At 36.7% G+C, this 17,730-nt stretch overlaps 1 protein-coding gene and 1 pseudogene across 1 annotated transcript; one reads left to right on the top strand and one right to left on the bottom strand.

Moving 5' to 3' along the window:
* The first annotated feature begins 312 nt into the window (after nt 1–312).
* slc29a4b (asolute carrier family 29 member 4b) lies at nt 313–12,267 on the top strand. Its single transcript, XM_058774087.1, has 11 exons — nt 313–464; nt 1,293–1,415; nt 2,064–2,195; nt 2,315–2,428; nt 2,563–2,691; nt 2,779–2,853; nt 4,746–5,014; nt 5,918–6,050; nt 6,894–7,081; nt 7,158–7,398; nt 11,130–12,267. Exons 2-11 carry the CDS (start codon nt 1,295–1,297, stop codon nt 11,279–11,281), a joined length of 1,554 nt encoding a protein of 517 aa, XP_058630070.1. The 5' UTR covers nt 313–464; nt 1,293–1,294; the 3' UTR covers nt 11,282–12,267.
* A 447-nt stretch (nt 12,268–12,714) lies between these two features.
* Nucleotides 12,715–16,542, bottom strand: LOC131544032 (endonuclease domain-containing 1 protein-like; annotated as a pseudogene).
* Nucleotides 16,543–17,730: the final 1,188 nt, after the last annotated feature.

The following is a 17,730-nucleotide window of genomic DNA, read 5'->3' as shown; positions in this document are numbered from 1 at the left end:
AATGTAACCTTTCAAATAAATGCATTTTAAATTAGTTAATTAATTAATTAATTAAATTCATCTCGAATCAATGATAAAGAGCAGGTTTGTATTGTGACAACTTACCCCATACATTGTGAAAACATGCAGTGTGGACTGAATTGTGAATAAAAACACACACATATATATATATATTATTTTCCTGGGCAATGTGGAAATGTTCAATAATGTTTTGTGGCCAAGATTGTAAAGTATGTGTTAATATAGAAATGAAGCCCATGCTTAGAGAGTGTGGCAACTAGTCCCGGTAATCAATTGTTACGCGCGTGATGATTCCGTGACTTGCGCAGGAGGGCGGGGAGCCTCGAGAGGGAATGAAGGAGCAGAAAACGAGCATCCTCAAATAACATCGCTTGAAAACGAGACCCTGGATCGTAATTAAAGATTATTCACGTGTGAGGAAGTGAATGACATTGGCACATCAGGTAAGAGACCTGTTATGCTTTCACGAGAGCGCGCGACAGCTCTGATTGATGTTCAGTTATTATCATACTGTACGTGTCGATTGCATTTAATTGCGAATATGTATAGAGACATGCCAAATAACCACAAGACAAATGATCCGTCTTTCCAACAGCAATGTGATATAGTATCTCAATTTTATTTTCCCGCCGTAAAAATTACACTACAGGCTTGACGTTGAGGCTCCATATTTCTAAAAATAGCTTTGGTGGATCTGTCAGGTGACCTCGACGTGTCAATGTTAATCTCGCGTTTATCACCTCCTAGAGACTAAACTGACTCGGTGTGTTTCATATCATGCCGTAAAATTTAAACCGCGCGCGTACAAAGTCAACTGGTGAGAAAGGAGAGAAACAACACATTCGTGCCCAGATGCTTCAAAGGAAAACAGTTGTAGGAACAAATACAGAACCACTGCAATGCTTGGTTGCATAAAACAAAAGAAATGAATTTTCCTGCACAGCATATGCATTGTGGAGATACCGGGGCAAGTTGTCACACATTTTACTCCAGTTAATTTTTCTCAGGTTAGGTGTATGTCAATATTCAAGTGAATTTCGATATCTGTACATTATAATGTGCAACATGAAATATGAATTAATTATCTGATAGAGAAAAACGTTTGTAAGTCCTCTCTGTACTAGCACACAAATTTATTATGTGATTATTTATGTTTGTTATTATTAGTTATATTACATACATGGCACATGATACATGACAACCCCAATGAATTCATCTGCCTCTTGACTGCATGAATTTTCCCATGTGTGAATTCTGACATTTTTTCCCAGATATGTACTCCGAGGAGTGGAGCAGGAATCGGCAGGGTAGAGAGAAGTCTGTGATCACGAATTTCAGCTTTAGTCAGCTGCCAGACGAGAAGACGGGTAGGATAAAACCTCACAGTGCTCAGGGTGAGTTACAGATATGTACAACACAGTTAATATCAAGCAAAAACCGAATATACTAATCAGGGCCATAAAAAAAATTGCACATACGTAATAATGCATTAAATTGCACTTACAAAATGTGGTGAGTGCGTATATGTTGATGTATATGATGCATGCATGAGGTTATCATTGATATGGATGTGGATATGATGCTTGAATTTCCCCAAATTCAATTAAATTCCCAGGGATTCCCAACATTTTTGTCAGCCGAACCCCTTTGACATCAAATATGTACTTAAAGTTCCCTCTGATATTTCAATTATTCAACAGCACATACATTCATGGTTCTCTGGTGCTGGTTTGTAATATTTATAATAAACAATAAAAAATATTTAATCTTTTTTGGCAACTTTTATTTCAATTGTTTGAATTTTAAAATAATCAATTTTTATTTTATTTTTCGCATTATTTGCTTTTTTGTCAAGTCACAAACCCCATGCAGTTTCCTTGCAAACCCCCTGGGGTTTGCAAATCCTATTTTGGGAAACACTGCATTAGCGTAAAACACCATCATGCACAACACAAAAGAGTTGATTTTTATTTATAGATAACAGGCCTTAGCTGCTCTGTTATTCTGGTTGCTATTCATATAAGCTCATGTCTTATTTTCAGACTCAGAGGAATCCATTCCTGATGATCGCTACCATGGCATCTACTTTGCCATGCTGTTGGCTGGTGTCGGCTTTCTGCTGCCATACAATAGTTTCATCACCGATGTGGACTACCTTCACCGCAAATTCACAGGTGTGATGCAACCAACCTGTCGCACATCACAGGAAAGACTAAATTAAATTCACAGAGCTGTAGGTGGATAAGTGACAACTATGCATTGCCCAGTCAAAATACTTCTCTTCCATTGTCAGGCACCTCTATTGTGTTCGACATGAGTTTGACATATATTCTGGTGGCTCTCAGTGCTGTCATTGTGAACAACGCACTCGTGGAGAGACTGAGCTTAAACACTCGCATCTGTGTGGGTGAGAACATGCAAAAACCAGCTCAAAATAATAATAAAATTCACAAGCTCTTTCACACCATTTTCTGTGTATACGCACACATATTCTTGTTTTTCAATTGCAAAATCACTAAATATCCTGTGTTGCATAAATAGGATATCTATTTGCATTGGGACCTTTGGTGTTTATGAGTGTATTTGATGTCTGGCTGGAGCTGTTTGACACTCAGCAGTCCTATGCCCTTACTCTGGCTGCAATTGCCATTGTTGCATTTGGATGCACAGGTGAATATATACAAGCAATCATGCTTTTTTCATTGGCCTACATTGTGCTTTTAGGATGTGTAAATATTGTCCTTTTGACCTTTACAGTGCAGCAGTCCAGTTTCTATGGTTACACTGGGATGCTGCCCAAGAGGTACACACAGGGCGTGATGACTGGAGAGAGTGAGCCAAACTTCCATCACCACATGACTGAAATTATAGCCATTATATTAGAATAAATGTAATATTTACTTCACATTAGTGTACCCCCTCATTACCGTAATGCATCTTTTTAAATTCATATCGTTATCAAGGAAGATTCTCAGTAATTTATAGTAATTAAAAGTGCAATAGGTGATTGTCTTCAGAAATTTTTTTTGTTATGCTGGTTTAAAGTCTTTTCACATCCCAATAGCAATCATTAAGTTAAGGGATACTCCACCCCAAAATGAAAATTTTGTCATTAATCACTTAACCCCATGTCGTTCCAAACCCGTAAAAGCTTCATTCGTCTTCGGATTTAAGATATTTTAGATGAAAACCGGGAGGCTTGTGACTGTCCCATTGACTGCATAGTAAATTGAACTGTCAAGGTCCATAAAAGTATGAAAGATGTCATCAAAATAGTCCATCTGCCATCAGACGTGCAACCTGAATTTTATGATGCGACTAGAACACTTTTTGTGCGCAAAAAAAACTAAATATCGACTTTATTCAACTTTTTTTGCTCCTGCATGACACTTCCTACAAGAATGTACAAGTCCTACATTCGAAGACGAATGAAGCTTTTACGGGTTTGGAACGACATGGGGGTAAGTGATTAATGACAAAATTTTCATTTTGGGTTGGAGTATCCCTTTAAGTGGTCTGAATGTATTTATCTGTATGTATATATTCTGTGGAAGGCGTAGGACCAAGAAATGGTCGTCCAATCAAAATGCTCGTTCAGGAGGTGTGGCTTTGGACAGCGATTTGCAGGGAGGGTGGGACGTTCGCTTTTAGTGCTTTCAGGCTAAACTTGGAATTTTCCAAGATGTCCTACTGCACCTTTAATATAGTAATTAAAGGAATAGTTCACTCAAAAATTAAAGTTTGCTAAAAATGTGCTTATCCACAGAACTTCTAAGATGTAAATGAGTTTATTTCTTCTTCAGAACAGATTTGGAGAAATGTTGCATTATATCACTTGCTCACCAATGGATCCTCTGCAGTGAATGGGTGCCGTCAGAATGAGAGAACAAACAGCTGATAAAAACATCACAATAATCCACAAGTATCCACAAAATAAAGTTATAGTTCACACAAAAATGAAAATTTACTGAGAACTGATTCATCCTAAGGCCTTCCAAGATGTATACGAGTTTGTTTCTTCATCAGAAAATTTTGAGAAATTTAGCATTACATCACTTGGATCAATGGATCCTTTGCAGTGAATGGGTGCCGTCAGAATGAGAGTCCAGACAGCTGATAAAAACATCACAAGTTAATCCACACCACTCCAGTCCATCAATTAATGTCTTGTGAATCCAAAAGCTGTGTTTTTGTAAGAAACAAATCCATCAAGGCATTTTAACGTTAAACTGTCACTTCTGACCAAAATATCATAATCCATAATAACGCATTCTTCAGTGGAAAAGTCCATCCCCTGTTGTCTTTTCACATCAAAATCCACCAACATATTCTGCTTTGGATTGTTTCACTTCTAAACAGTGCTTGATTGTTGCATATTTCTCTCCTGATTCAGATGACACTATTTTTTCACTGGAGAAAGCAATATTATGAATAGAGGGCAAATTTAAATTTTTGGGTGAAAATTAAAGGCAGTACAACAAATACAGATTCTTTAAAAATACTATTTTATTATTAAATTTTATTAATAAATGATAGACAGATATAATTTAAATAGCATTTTTACATTACGGTAATGAGAATTTAGATTTTTTATTTTTTGGATTATGGTAATATGAATTTTTTTTTTCTCCAAAATATGAATTGACCCAATTTTTATTCATCATAATCAATGTTTGTCTGTATTACAGTTGATGTTGTTTTTCTGTTGATTATGGTTGTTTCAGGCACTGCAGGAGTTATTGTCTCTCTGAGTCGCATTTTTACAAAGCTGCTGGTGGAAGACGAGAAGAACAACACCATCATCTTCTTCCTGTTCTCTGTCTCAATAGAGACGCTCTGTTTTCTGTTGCACGTGGTGGTTCGACGGACAGATTTTGTCCGTTATCACACCGACAGAGCTCGCCACAGCTGGCTCAAAGGACAGATTAATAATGTTATGACAAAAAAGCACAGTGGCTATCAGATACATTATGACAGCAGCGCAGAGGAAGAGGTAATTTCACACAAATGGTTTCCACTTGACTTATGGGACTTTTTGGGTGTGGGTTCTTTATCCATATGTTACTGACAGGTTTTGAAAGGTTTCTGTGGGTCTGTGGCTAACTATTTTCCTTCTTATAGTGCAAGAAAAGGTATATGTTAACCATGGGTGTAATTTGTTTTTCAAAACTTAATAAGCTTCCTACCTAAATATAGCCTTTTTGGATGTATACACATTTCTGACACAACACACTGTGACAAACCGTAGCAAAAACATTTTAGCCAGTATCATAGACATATCCTTGTGAAAAAGAAGTGCACTTAATTGTACTGAATGTGCACTTGTAGTGTACTTGAAATCTTAAAAGTATATTTATAAAAAACTATACTTGGAGAGAATATATTATTAATTAAATAAAACCAATACATTTTATTGGGTATGTTTCTTAACACACATAAGTACACTTTTAAAAAGTACACTTTGTAATAATGTCAAATTAAAGTTTTACTCTAAAGTATATTTTAAAACATTATGTTTTAATAACTTTTTGTCATGCGTGACTAAATCTGCTAAACTACTAAAGCACATCTGAAGTAAATGAAAAATAAAAAACTGGAAAATTGCAAGACCTTTAAGTATTTTATTTCCATAATAAGTACTGTTTTAAAAAAATATGCTGAAGTGTACTTTTTATCAAGGGTAGCCAAGGCAAATGTTTATTATTAATATTTTTTATTAATTTCTAAAACATTTTGGTAGAAAATGGTTCCATATCAATATAAAATGTTTAATTTCCCCCAAATGTAATTTGTTGTAAGCAGTAGACAGCTCAAACAGATTTTGAGACAGCCATTGTTTAGGATGATTTGCTCAAAGATAAAATTGACATTGACTCATGGCTTTTCCACAAATTAGGATGGAGTGGCGTCAAGCACAGTTGACGAATCTGATGCAGTTAATCTGGGTAGCGGTTCCCATGGAGACGGAATATACGTCAGATTTGATGTGCCCAAACCAGACACCAAAAGGAGTTGGATGAGCGTGAAGGGTGAGCTATAGGTTTAATCACAAACGCCTGTAGCCCTTCAGTGAACATACTACAAAATAAAGTTATAGTTCACACAAAAATAAAAAAATATATACTGAGAATTTACTCACCCTGTGGTCATCCAAGATGTATATGAGTTTGTTTTTTTCATCAGAAAATTTGGAGAAATTTAGCATTATATCACTTGGATCAATGGATCCTCTGCAGTGAATGGGTGCCGTCAGAATGAGAGTCCAAAGAGCTGATAAAAACATCACAATAATCCACAAGTAATCCACACAACTCCAGTCCATCAATTAACATACTGTGAAAAGCTGCATGTTTGTAAGAAACAAATCAATCATTAAGGCATTTTTAACTTTGAGTCCTCTATAATACTGCTGTCTCCAGTGAAAAGAATCAGGAGAGAAAAATGCACAGATCAAGCACAGTTTACAAGCAATGATTATAAGTTATGATTATTATCAATTATGGACTAAATATTTTCAGAGGCGACGGTTCAAAGTTAATACCTCAATAATCTACTTGTTTCTTACAAATATGCAGCTTTTCACTTAAGACATTAATTGATGGACTGGAGTTGTGTGGATTATTGTGATGTTTTAATCAGCTGTTTGGACTCTCATTCTGACGGCACCCATTCACATCCATTGGTGAGCAAGTGATGCAATGCTACATTTCTCCAAATCTGTTCTGATGAAGAAACAAAATCATTTACATCTTGGCTGGCCAAAAGGTAAGCAAATTTTCATTTTTGGTGAACTGTTGCTTTAAGTTCAATCAACAGGTAATTTTAGGACATTTTAAGTGTTTTTGACATAACATATGATGACTTTCTTGCAGAGCTGCTGGGTCGAAGATGTGCTGTTGCCCGGGTGATCTGGCCCTATATGCTCTCAATTTTGGTGACATATTTCATCACCCTGTGTCTGTTCCCTGGTTTGGAGTCAGAGTTACGCAACGATACACTGGGAGAATGGCTGCCTATTCTCACCATGGCTCTGTTCAACATGGCAGACTTTGTGGGCAAGGTGAAATCAAATATATAAAGCATATATTATGATTTAAAAATGGCAAATGTTCAAAGCTCTTTATTTCTCTCTTTAGATCTTGGCAGCGTGTCCGTATGAGTGGGGTAGTGTGCAGCTGCTGGTTTGTTCGTGTTTGCGTGTTCTCTTCCTGCCCCTGTTTGTGATGTGCGTGTCACCCGTGCAGCGCCCCCTGCTGGCGCACCCAGCCTGGCCCTGCTGCCTGTCCTTGATGCTGGGAATCAGCAACGGATACCTTGGCTCTGTACCAATGATACACGCGGCCGGCAAGGTGCCACTTCAGCAGCGAGAAATAGCAGGTGAGTATGGCTGACACACAAGTTATTATCTAGACAAAACATTTGTTACTCAGGAGATTTAATGCTGAATGTAATTCTTAATACAAACACAAATCATTTTACATTTACATTTATCAGACAATTTTATCCAAAGCGACTTACATTGCATTCAAGTTACAGTTTTTACATTTTATCAGCTCTTGCTTTCCCTGGGAATCGAACCCATGATCTTGGCATTGCTAGCACCATGCTCTACTATTTGAGCTACAGGAAACCCTGTCATTACGGCTACAGGAAAGCCAAATCATTTTGATGCTTTTTTTAGCTTATCAGATCAGAAATAAATACCTAATATTTTGGTAACACTGTCAGAAATTCTAATTTAAAGTCAATTTCCCAAAGGTCCTCTTTTCATATTTAACCTGTTATGAGTTCAACAAATGCTCTGGTGAGCCTTGTAGGGTTTTTCTTTTGTTTGTTTGTTTTTTTGTAGTAATTGTGCCTATGTTTTCTGTCACAATCACCACAAAAGTCAACACTGTTTCAAATGTAAATAAGCTGTATGGGGTTTAAGATATTTCCCCTTATTTTAAGTCCCTCATTACCAAAACAACTAAATAAATGTGTGATATGCAATGTAAAGCATGTAATTGACACATTTTTCTTTCAATAGCTTGCACAGAACGTATGCTAATACATAATATATCAAATGTTTTTAAACAGACTAAAGCTACACCGTGTAAGTATTTAGAAATTATTTACTACAGAATTTGGGTACATAAAAAGATGTTTTCATCTTACCCCAATTCTCTACAGTAAGCCTACAGTGATGCTGTATATTTTAGAGCTGTCTGGACTGATTTCCTGGGAAATTGCATTTCTTTGTTATTCGCGTTTACGTCATATCCGCAAAAACAAAGATAAGGTCTGGCTACTGGTTCACGTGTCATACAGTGTGGTAGTAGTATCATATTATTCGGATATCCATCTTTTCTGTTATTTATCTATATATTTATTTGCATAGGGGAGAGTTTTAACGTGATTAGTGAAATTCTAAGATGATCACCTGTAGCTACAGGTAGACGTGTATGGCTTAGAAGAGCAGAGCTGGAGCCCATTCTCTGCAAGAAACTGACAGTTTTACTTTTCAACCGCTAGAGGGCAGTTACACATAACTTTGATCTAAAATAGACACCTACACTTTTTTTTATTTGATTGTTTTTATATACACTATATTGCCAAAAGTATTGGGTCACCCCCTTCTAATGAACAGGTTTGACTACTTTGGTCATTTCCATGAGTACAAATCTTAATGTTTAAGCATATAATGATATTCTAGGGAATTGTGTGCTTCTAATTTTAAAGCAACAGTTTGGACAAGACCCTTTTCTATTCTAACATGACAATGCCTCTGTGTATAAGGCAAGGTTAAAAAAGAAATGATTGATGTAGTCAGTGTGGAAGAACTTGACTGCAGAAAGCCAAGTCCTAATCCAAGCTGAACACCTCTGGTGTGACTTTAAATGCAGATCTTGAGCCAAAAACTCTTTACCAAACACCAATGACTTGTACATATGGGCACAGTTATTTTAGACACTTCCAAAACTGTTGCAACAGAGATGGAAATACAATTTTTAAATACATGAATTATGTTTCCATCTTTGTTGCCACAGTTTTGGAAGTGTCTAAAATGACTGTACCCATATGTACAAGTCATTGGTGTTTGGTAAAGAGTTTTGGCTCAAGATCTGCATTAAAGTCACACCAGAGGTGTTCAGCTTGATACACCTCTGGGGGTGGGGTGGGGGTCCCCCTTGGTCCGTTCGCTGCGGGGCCCCCTCAAGCGCAGACGGCCCTGTGTATGTATATAATATATATATATATATATATATATATATATATATATACAGTGCCTTATGAAAGTATTTATACCCCTTAATTCTTTTCACGTTTTGTTTTGTTGCTGCCTTATGTTAAACTGCTTTAAATGACTTTTTTTCCCCACATACACGTACGTACGGTTTCTCCGTACACCATAATTGTAAAGCAAAAAACAGGTTTTTAACATCTTTGCAAATTTATTAAAAATAAAAAACTGGGACAGTTGAAATTTAGCTCGGGAGCATTCATATTGCTTGTAGATGTTACTACACTTCAAGTAAAGTTAATCTGTGGCTAATTCAATTGAATGGGTATGATTTGGAAAGGCACACACATCTTAATAAAAGGTCTAACAGCTGATAATGCATATCAGAGCAAAAACCAAGCCCTGAGGTCAAAAGAACTGCCTGTAGAGATCAGAAACAGGTTTGCGTCAAGCCACACATCTGGGGAAGAGTTCAGAAAAAAAATTCTGCTTCATTGAAGGTTCACAGAATAATGTAGTCTCTGTTACCCTTAATGGAAGAAGTTTGAAACAACCAGGACTCTTCCTAGAGCTGGACTCCTGGCCAAACTGAGCAACTGATGGAGAAGGGCTTTGGTTAGAGTGGTTGAGCTCGATGATCATATATACTGATGAGAGAAACCTACAGAAGGACAAACATCACTGCAACACTCCACCGATCTGGGCTTCATGGCGATGTGGCCAAACTCAATCCTCTCCTCAGTGAAGACACATGAAAACACACTTGGAATTCGCAAAAAAGCACCTAAAGGACCCTCAGACTCTGAGAAACGGCATTCTCTGATCTGATGAACCTCAATTCTAAGCATCATGTTTGAAGGAAAGCAGCTCTGTTATTCACCTGCAGAGTACCAAAAGTAAAGTGTGCTGGTAGCAGCCTCATGCTGTGGGGCTGTTTTTCAGAGGCAGGGACTGAGGGACTCGTCAGAGTAGAAGAAAAGCTCAATGCACCAAAATATTGAGATAGCTTTAATGAAAACCCTGTCCGGAGCATTCAGAACCTCAGACTGTGGTTCATCTTCCAACAGGACAGTGACCCTAAGCACACATCAAGAGTGGCTTATAGACAACTCTGTGAATGTCCTTGAGTGGCCCAGACACAGCCTGGGATTAAACCCAGTCAAATATTTCTGGAGAAACCTGAAAATGTGCATCTGCCCCCATCCAACCTGACAGAGCTTGAGACGTGAAGAGGTGAGGAGAAGAATGGAAGATAATTGCCAAATGCTGATGAGCAAAGCTTGTCGCGTCAAACAAAAAAAGACTTGAGATTGTAAAGGTGCTTCAGCTAAATATTTAGTTCAGGGTATGAATACTTATGCAATGTACTTATTTCAGTTTTTTATTTTTAATAAATTTACGAAGTTGTGACAATTCTGTTTTTGCTTTGTCAGTATGGTGTATGGAGTGAAGATTGATGTGGGAAAAAAAGTCATTTAAAGCAGTTTAACATAAGGCAGCAACATAACAAACCGTGAAAAAAATGAAGGGGTATGAATACTTTCGCAAGGCACTGTATATATATATATATATATTCTTTTTTTTTTTGCAGTTCCCTGAGTCCCTGTACTGAAAAATTCAGTGGGATAAAATTCATGTGGAGGGCATAGCTCAAATTATTTGTTGTTGTTTTGGGTTTTTGGGCTATTTGAGTTGATATTGAAATCTCTGGAAGCTTTTCATTATTGGATTATTTCTAATGAGAATAATTGGATAAGTAGTAGACTATCAAAATTCTCCTTTTGCTTACCATTTAATCTAATTTTTGTCTAAAAGAAGCAATTGATATATTGAAAATTTATTGTGATTTTTCTCCACGATTTCTTTTTCCAATATTTTTTTACAGGGAACACCATGACTGTATCATATATGGCGGGACTGATGCTCGGCTCTGCAGTGTCTTACTCAACATACAGCCTGACCTCACAGGCACATTCGACTCTCACGCTGAAACTCAACAACACACTCACATTACAGGGCTATATCCCTGGCCACTGAGTGTCTCTCTCTCACATGTACACAGTTTTGTTAATGTAGTTGTTAATGTAAGAATAAAGAACATTTCCAGAGACTATCCCTGCTGAAAACACCAGCTTAGACCAGAGTTTGCATACTGGTCCAGTCTGGTTTATGCAAGGAAAGTCTGCTGTTTAAGAAAGTGAAGAATCCCAGTTTGGGACACCAGCATATTAGAATTTCATTGCGGGGACCAGCATCCAAAACACAACATATCTTGGTGAGCAGCTACATATGCTGATTTGTTCATCAGGGATGTTGGCTCACATGAAATGTGTTATTCAAGACTGTCTGAATTACCATCGCCTTGTAAATTAAATTGATATATGACTGTTCCTGTCATGTTTAAATGTATGGCCACCATTTGTAATTTACTGTAAATGCTTTGTAGTTCTAGATTATGACTGGTCAATATAGTTGTGTTGGTGTCTTGTTTTAGATTATTACCCTCGTCTTTCACCTGTTTAAACTAAGGTTAGGCAATGAATAGTTTCATTATTCGCAAAACGTCTTATTCTGGCCAAAAAGCACCCATTGAGACATGGTGATGTTTGACTGACACAATCAACAATATACTAAAATCAACAATATAGCCGACTGTTTGCTTTTTGATGTGATGGCCAGGTAAATCTGCCGTTCATACAGAGACGTTTTTGTTTGATCAAATGCAAGACACAGACAGTGGAATGAGGAAAAGCGCAGTTTTTAAAAGGTCAAACACATCTGTCTAGGGAGTTTACACAGAAAAACAAAGAGCAGTGTAATGGAAAAACACACTTGTGAATGTTCCCCAAGTGTCTAAAGATTTGATGCCACGGATCTTTACAAACTTTGCCAAATAAAGCATCTATTGTCGCAGCCTGGGAAGCTGCAGTGCTTGTGTTGAGAATGAGTTGTGGAGCATTTCCCCCTCATCATTCTGTCATTTACTGTCGTTTTTACACCGTTTCTGTCAATAAAAGAGTGAAAAGGAAAGAAAAAGTTTGGAGGTTGTCATTTTGAGAACGCTTATGTTTGTAGGTTTTGTTGAAGTTTGCAGGTTGTTTAGTAATTGGGCTAGCTATGTCCAGGACTAGTTCAGAGTCAAGACCTGTTCAAACATAGAAAATCAATTATAATCAAATCTTTACAGATTTACTAAACTAAACTCATAATTCTCACTTATTTGTTTGTTTTCCTCCGTTGATGTGGGTTAAAATATAAAGCCCCTGTAATCATCACAGACAGCTAGGTGCAATTTATATGATTCTCTGTAAAAGAAAAAGGAATACATTTCATTTATTTATTTACTTACTTACTTACAGCCATTGCACTTTGTTGAATTGTGTTTTAGGGTTAATGTAAATGTCTGTAAGGATGATGTCCTGGCAGAAAATTACCAGAACATTTTTAGTTTTATTTTTACAGTGTTGTCCGATAGTGTCAGATACCATATAAGATAACAAAATCTGGATATGTAATCAAGTGCAAATGCACATATATATTTTTTTGCAAGTATAGTACGAGGTTTGTGGTATTAATGATTTTTATTAGAGGTTAATAGTTTTACAGTTGAGACATTATAATGATAATATTTACAAAGTAATCATTTTCATAATTTTACAGACAATTGTCATTCTAATTGATTAAGAAATGCAACATATAATTTAATAAAGATTCCCTAAAAATGTGTGCAAACTTTTTATTGAAACAAATGTTGAAACAACTTAAAATTGAAACAAGTCTGCCACCAAGTCAGCTATGACATTCAGCACAAGGTTTGGAGTATTATAAGTATTAGAAATTGTTATTGTTTTATAATTCCGACAGGAAATATTAGTGTGATTAATTGTAATGAAATTATAATAAAACATCACTCAAAATAGGCTCCCCTCAAAAATGTTTGCAAAGTGTAATTGCTCAGTGTGGCTTTATTTTGAAGCAACCCATGTCTGCTTTTGTTCTTATTATTGAAACACTTGAAATGCTCTTCCATAAAGTTTTCTTAACTCCGCCTCTAAATTAGCCACACTCATTTTGCAAATAATGGGGTCATTTACATTGGTTCCAATAACTCCTCCTGAGTCTGAACATTTGTTATTCTGGTCTAAGCAGCAGTATGCAGTCCAGAAATGACTAGGCAAGTTCACTCTACTGTTTATGCAATTAGTGCCTGGTACCACCCCAGTCACAATGTAAATATATTTTAAATTGCATGTCAATTCCAGATATTGTGCTATCGATCTTTCCTCATTCCACCATATAACCCTGTTAAAATGACTGTTTTGTGGAGCAGCATTGGTGAGAGTGAAGGTGGCTTCAGCACAGCTCTTTGAGTTTGCCAGGTAGACTGGTGCCAGATGACCTCTGTCATAGCCAGAGTTCTCATAATCTTTACTGAGAGCTTGACGGTCTCCACGTATATGTATATTTAGAGCCGTCGAAAAATTCCATGTTTGGTCCTCCATTATTATCATCAATCTGCAATATTATATTAAACATAAGAGAAAAGATACACTTGAGATATACTGGATATAAGAGAAGGAGAAAAACAAAACAAAACAAATGTACATCCATTTATCACTCAGTTTTTCCTGTATGTTTCACACAACACACATGCTAGCAATCTCTCTTTAGTAAACATTTATCCATTCCTCTGTGTTTAATTCTCTGTTCATCAAATGAACTGTTTATGTGTGTGATTTTCTGAATTAAGCAGTGTCTTTTTTTTTTAGAATGTTTCTTGTCAAGTTTTAAATGTCAATGTGACTTACAGCACTCCACAGATGCAATTAACTACACTACAGACACTTCTTGTCATTATAAAGCACTCCACTATTGTTATAGTATTATCAGGGGGTATTCTCATTTTCTGTAGTTGATAATAAAATAATATCCTAGTTTGCTATGCATGTCACAATGTACTATTTAGCTGAAAATTTGTATTAATGTAGAGTGTACAATGTGTAACAATTATTTTGGTAAAGTAATATTTCACTTACTTGAGGTTCAATGTACCACGTGTTTCGTCTTGTGCAGCCCATTAACCCTTGAAACCTGTAGGCTGAGTACACAGGGATCTTGTTGTGAGTGTCATAGAATGTGGCATAATAATCAACATTATTTAGAGTTTGGCAGATCTGCCTGTATTGTGGATCAGGAAATCTTGTAGGTGATTTTCCATTTGCAAAAAATTGACCACAGCCACTCTCAAAATTCTGCACAACTCTGGCCGAACCACCGGAGAGAAGAGACAGCATCAGCAGCAGCATGATGAAGAGGATGAGAGATGATGATGGATCAAGTTCTCTGCAAGATCAACAAGCACATGTGACCACTTTTTATTTTTGTAATTGCTATAACAGCTTATATATGTATATATATATATATATATATATATATACACAGTGGGGCAAAAAAGTATTTAGTCAGCCACCAATTGTGCAAGTTCTCCCACTTAAAATGATGAGAGAGGCCTGTAATTTTCATCATAGGTATACCTCAACTATGAGAGACAAAATGAGAAAAAAAATCCAGAAAATCACATTGTAGGATTTTTAAAGAATTTATTTGCAAATTATGGTGGAAAATAAGTATTTGGTCAATAACAAAATTTCATCTCAATACTTTGTTATATACCCTTTGTTGGCAATGACAGAGGTCAAACGTTTTCTGTAAGTCTTCACAAGGTTTTCACACACTGTTGCTGGTATTTTGGCCCATTCCTCCATGCAGATCTCCTCTAGAGCAGTAATGTTTTGGGGCTGTCGCTGGGCAACACAGACTTTCAAGATTTTCGATGGGGTTGAGATCTGGAGACTGGCTAGGCCACTCCAGGACCTTGAAATCCTTCGTTGCCCGGGCGGTGTGTTTGGGATCATTGTCATGCTGAAAGTCCCAGCCATGTTTAATCTTCAATGCCCTTGCTGATGGAAGGAGGTTTTCACTCAAAATCTCATGATACATGGCCCCATTCATTCTTTCGTTTACACGGGTCAGTCGTCCTGGTCCCTTTGCAGAAAAACAGCCCCAAAGCATGATGTTTCCACCCCCATGCTTCACAGTAGGTATGGTGTTCTTTGGATGCAACTCAGCATTCTTTCTCCTCCAAACACGACAAGTTGAGTTTTTACCAAAAAGTTATATTTTGGTTTCATCTGACCATATGACATTCTCCCAATCCTCTTCTGGATCATCCAAATGCTCTCTAGCAAACTTCAGACGGGCCGGACATGTGCTGGATTAAGCAGGGGGACACGTCTGGCGGTGCAGTGTGTTACTGATGGTAGCCTTTGTTACTTTGGTCCCAGCTCTCTGCAGGTCATTCACTAGGTCCCCCGTGTGGTTCTGGGATTTTTGCTCACAGTTCTTGTGATCATTTTGACCCCACGGGGCGAGATCTTGCGTGGAGCCCCAGATCGAGGGAGATTATCAGTGGTCTTGTATGTCTTCCATTTTCTAATAATTGCTCCCACAGTTGATTTCTTCACACCAAGCTGCTTACCTATTGCAGATTCAGTCTTCCCAGCCTGGTGCAGGTCTACAATTTTGTTTCTGGTGTCCTTTGACAGCTCTTTGGTCTTGGCCATGGTGGAGTTTGGAGTTGGACTGTTTGAGGTTGTGGACAGGTGTCTTTTATACTGATAACGAGTTCAAACAGATGCCATTAATACAGGTAACGAGTGGAGGACAGAGGAGCCTCTTAAAGAAGAAGTTACAGGTCTGTGAGAGCCAGAAATCTTGCTTGTTTGTAGGTGACCAAATACTTATTTTACAGAGGAATTTACCAATTAATTCTTTAAAAATCCTACAATGTGATTTTCTGGATTTTTTCCCCTCATTTTGTCTCTCATAGTTGAGGTATACCTATGATGAAAATTACAGGCCTCTCTCATCTTTTTAGGTGAGAGAACTTGCACAATTGGTGGCTGACTAAATACTTTTTCCCCACTGTATATATATATATATATATATATTCAAATATTTATTTTATAATATATGAATAACATAAACACTTACCTCAAATTCCAATATCACGCTATTAACCTATTCAAAAAACAATGTGAGAATGTAAGAAACTGTTATGATATCTTCCATGCAGTAAATAAATATATTAATTACTCAACAAATAATAAAGAATAAAATGTAAAAAACCAAAGGCAGCTCTATAAATATTACAGTACATACCGACACCAAAGGCAAGGAAACACTGGTGTTGTAGTGAGATGGGCGAGTATTTCTAACCTCCCAGTGTCATTCAACATATGAACACTTTTAAAATAATGACGCACACAAACTTGATCCACAACGTATCTCCCTATAGCTACAATACATATTTAAACTAATTTCCTTAAATCCACTTAACAAGTGTGTTTGATTATGAAAATAAACATTTAAAGTAAACAATATATTACATTTGTTACAGGACACAGAATATCACAAACTATTGTGGCCCTATTTACCCAAATCCACTTTCCTTTTTTTTTTGGGTGAATGATCATGGTCTTTTTTTTTTTTGCCAGAATGACTTACTGCACTCAAATCAGTCCACATGGTGACAATTTTCTAGTCCTATAGATCTTGCTTACTTGAATGAGGAAAAGATTCCTCTTAAGGTGTTTTCCAAGCTTAAGTTTTGATAGCACAGGTGACTAAGTAAACTCTTCCTGTTCTTCCTGTATCACTTTATCTTAGTTGAAATTGTGCCAAAATTTGTTTAAGGACTCCAGTAAGATCTACCAACTACTGGTCATTTTCTTAGAAGAGTGAAAACACACAAATGTAGAAAGTGCATAACATTTCTCTCTATTGTGTGTTATTGTATTTTTCTGGATTTCTGGAGAAAAAAAAAAAAGTTTAAATTTGATGGTGTATCAAATTTGCCATCGTCAATGTGCATGTTGTTTTCTGTCACCTAACCACGAAAATCAACATTCAGCTTTTTAGTATGTGATACAATGTTTCCAGCAATGGCTTTTTTTTTTTTTTCATTTAATGTATCATTCATTTATGTATCTATTTTGTTCATGTTGAATTGCAAAACACTTCTGCTGCTATTGACATGGGTGCAGGTATAAGGTTAGGGTCAGGTTTGGTGGTATCGTTAGGTTTAAGGGGTAGAGATAGGGTCAACAGTGTAACTCTAGATGTCACTACAGAAATTTATTACAGATGTAATTACAGGACGACGGTATTTTCAAACATAAGTACAATGTAAAAACGTGCATTGTATCAAATGATTAATTTAATATCTCAGTGAACACAATGCATAAGGAAATGAAGAAGGTTTCATTTTGGTACACACAGAAAGCTGACATTTTAACTTGGTGAAGAGTTTCATATTGGCTCTTTACTGGGAAATGACCTTATGAAATGTCGGGATTGTCCATTTAGCTCATTGATCACTGAAGTCAAAACAAATGTTTTTATCTCACAATTCACGCTTTGTTTAC

The sequence above is a fragment of the Onychostoma macrolepis genome, chromosome 01 (assembly GCF_012432095.1).
Source record: "Onychostoma macrolepis isolate SWU-2019 chromosome 01, ASM1243209v1, whole genome shotgun sequence".
Lineage (NCBI taxonomy): Eukaryota > Metazoa > Chordata > Actinopteri > Cypriniformes > Cyprinidae > Onychostoma > Onychostoma macrolepis.
Note: the sequence above shows the minus strand (reverse complement) of the source record. Positions and strands in the feature narration are given on the sequence as shown.

What these genes read in the sequence shown, in the direction of transcription:
- slc29a4b (XM_058774087.1), top strand. Translation starts at nt 1,295, where the DNA reads ATGTACTCCGAGGAGTGGAGCAGGAATCGGCAGGGTAGAGAGAAGTCT. An exon ending in TGTTGCATTTGGATGCACAG is followed by an intron (nt 2,692 to 2,778) that starts GTGAATATATAC and finishes TGACCTTTACAG; the next exon opens with TGCAGCAGTCCAGTTTCTAT. An exon ending in GGGCGTGATGACTGGAGAGA is followed by an intron (nt 2,854 to 4,745) that starts GTGAGCCAAACT and finishes TGGTTGTTTCAG; the next exon opens with GCACTGCAGGAGTTATTGTC.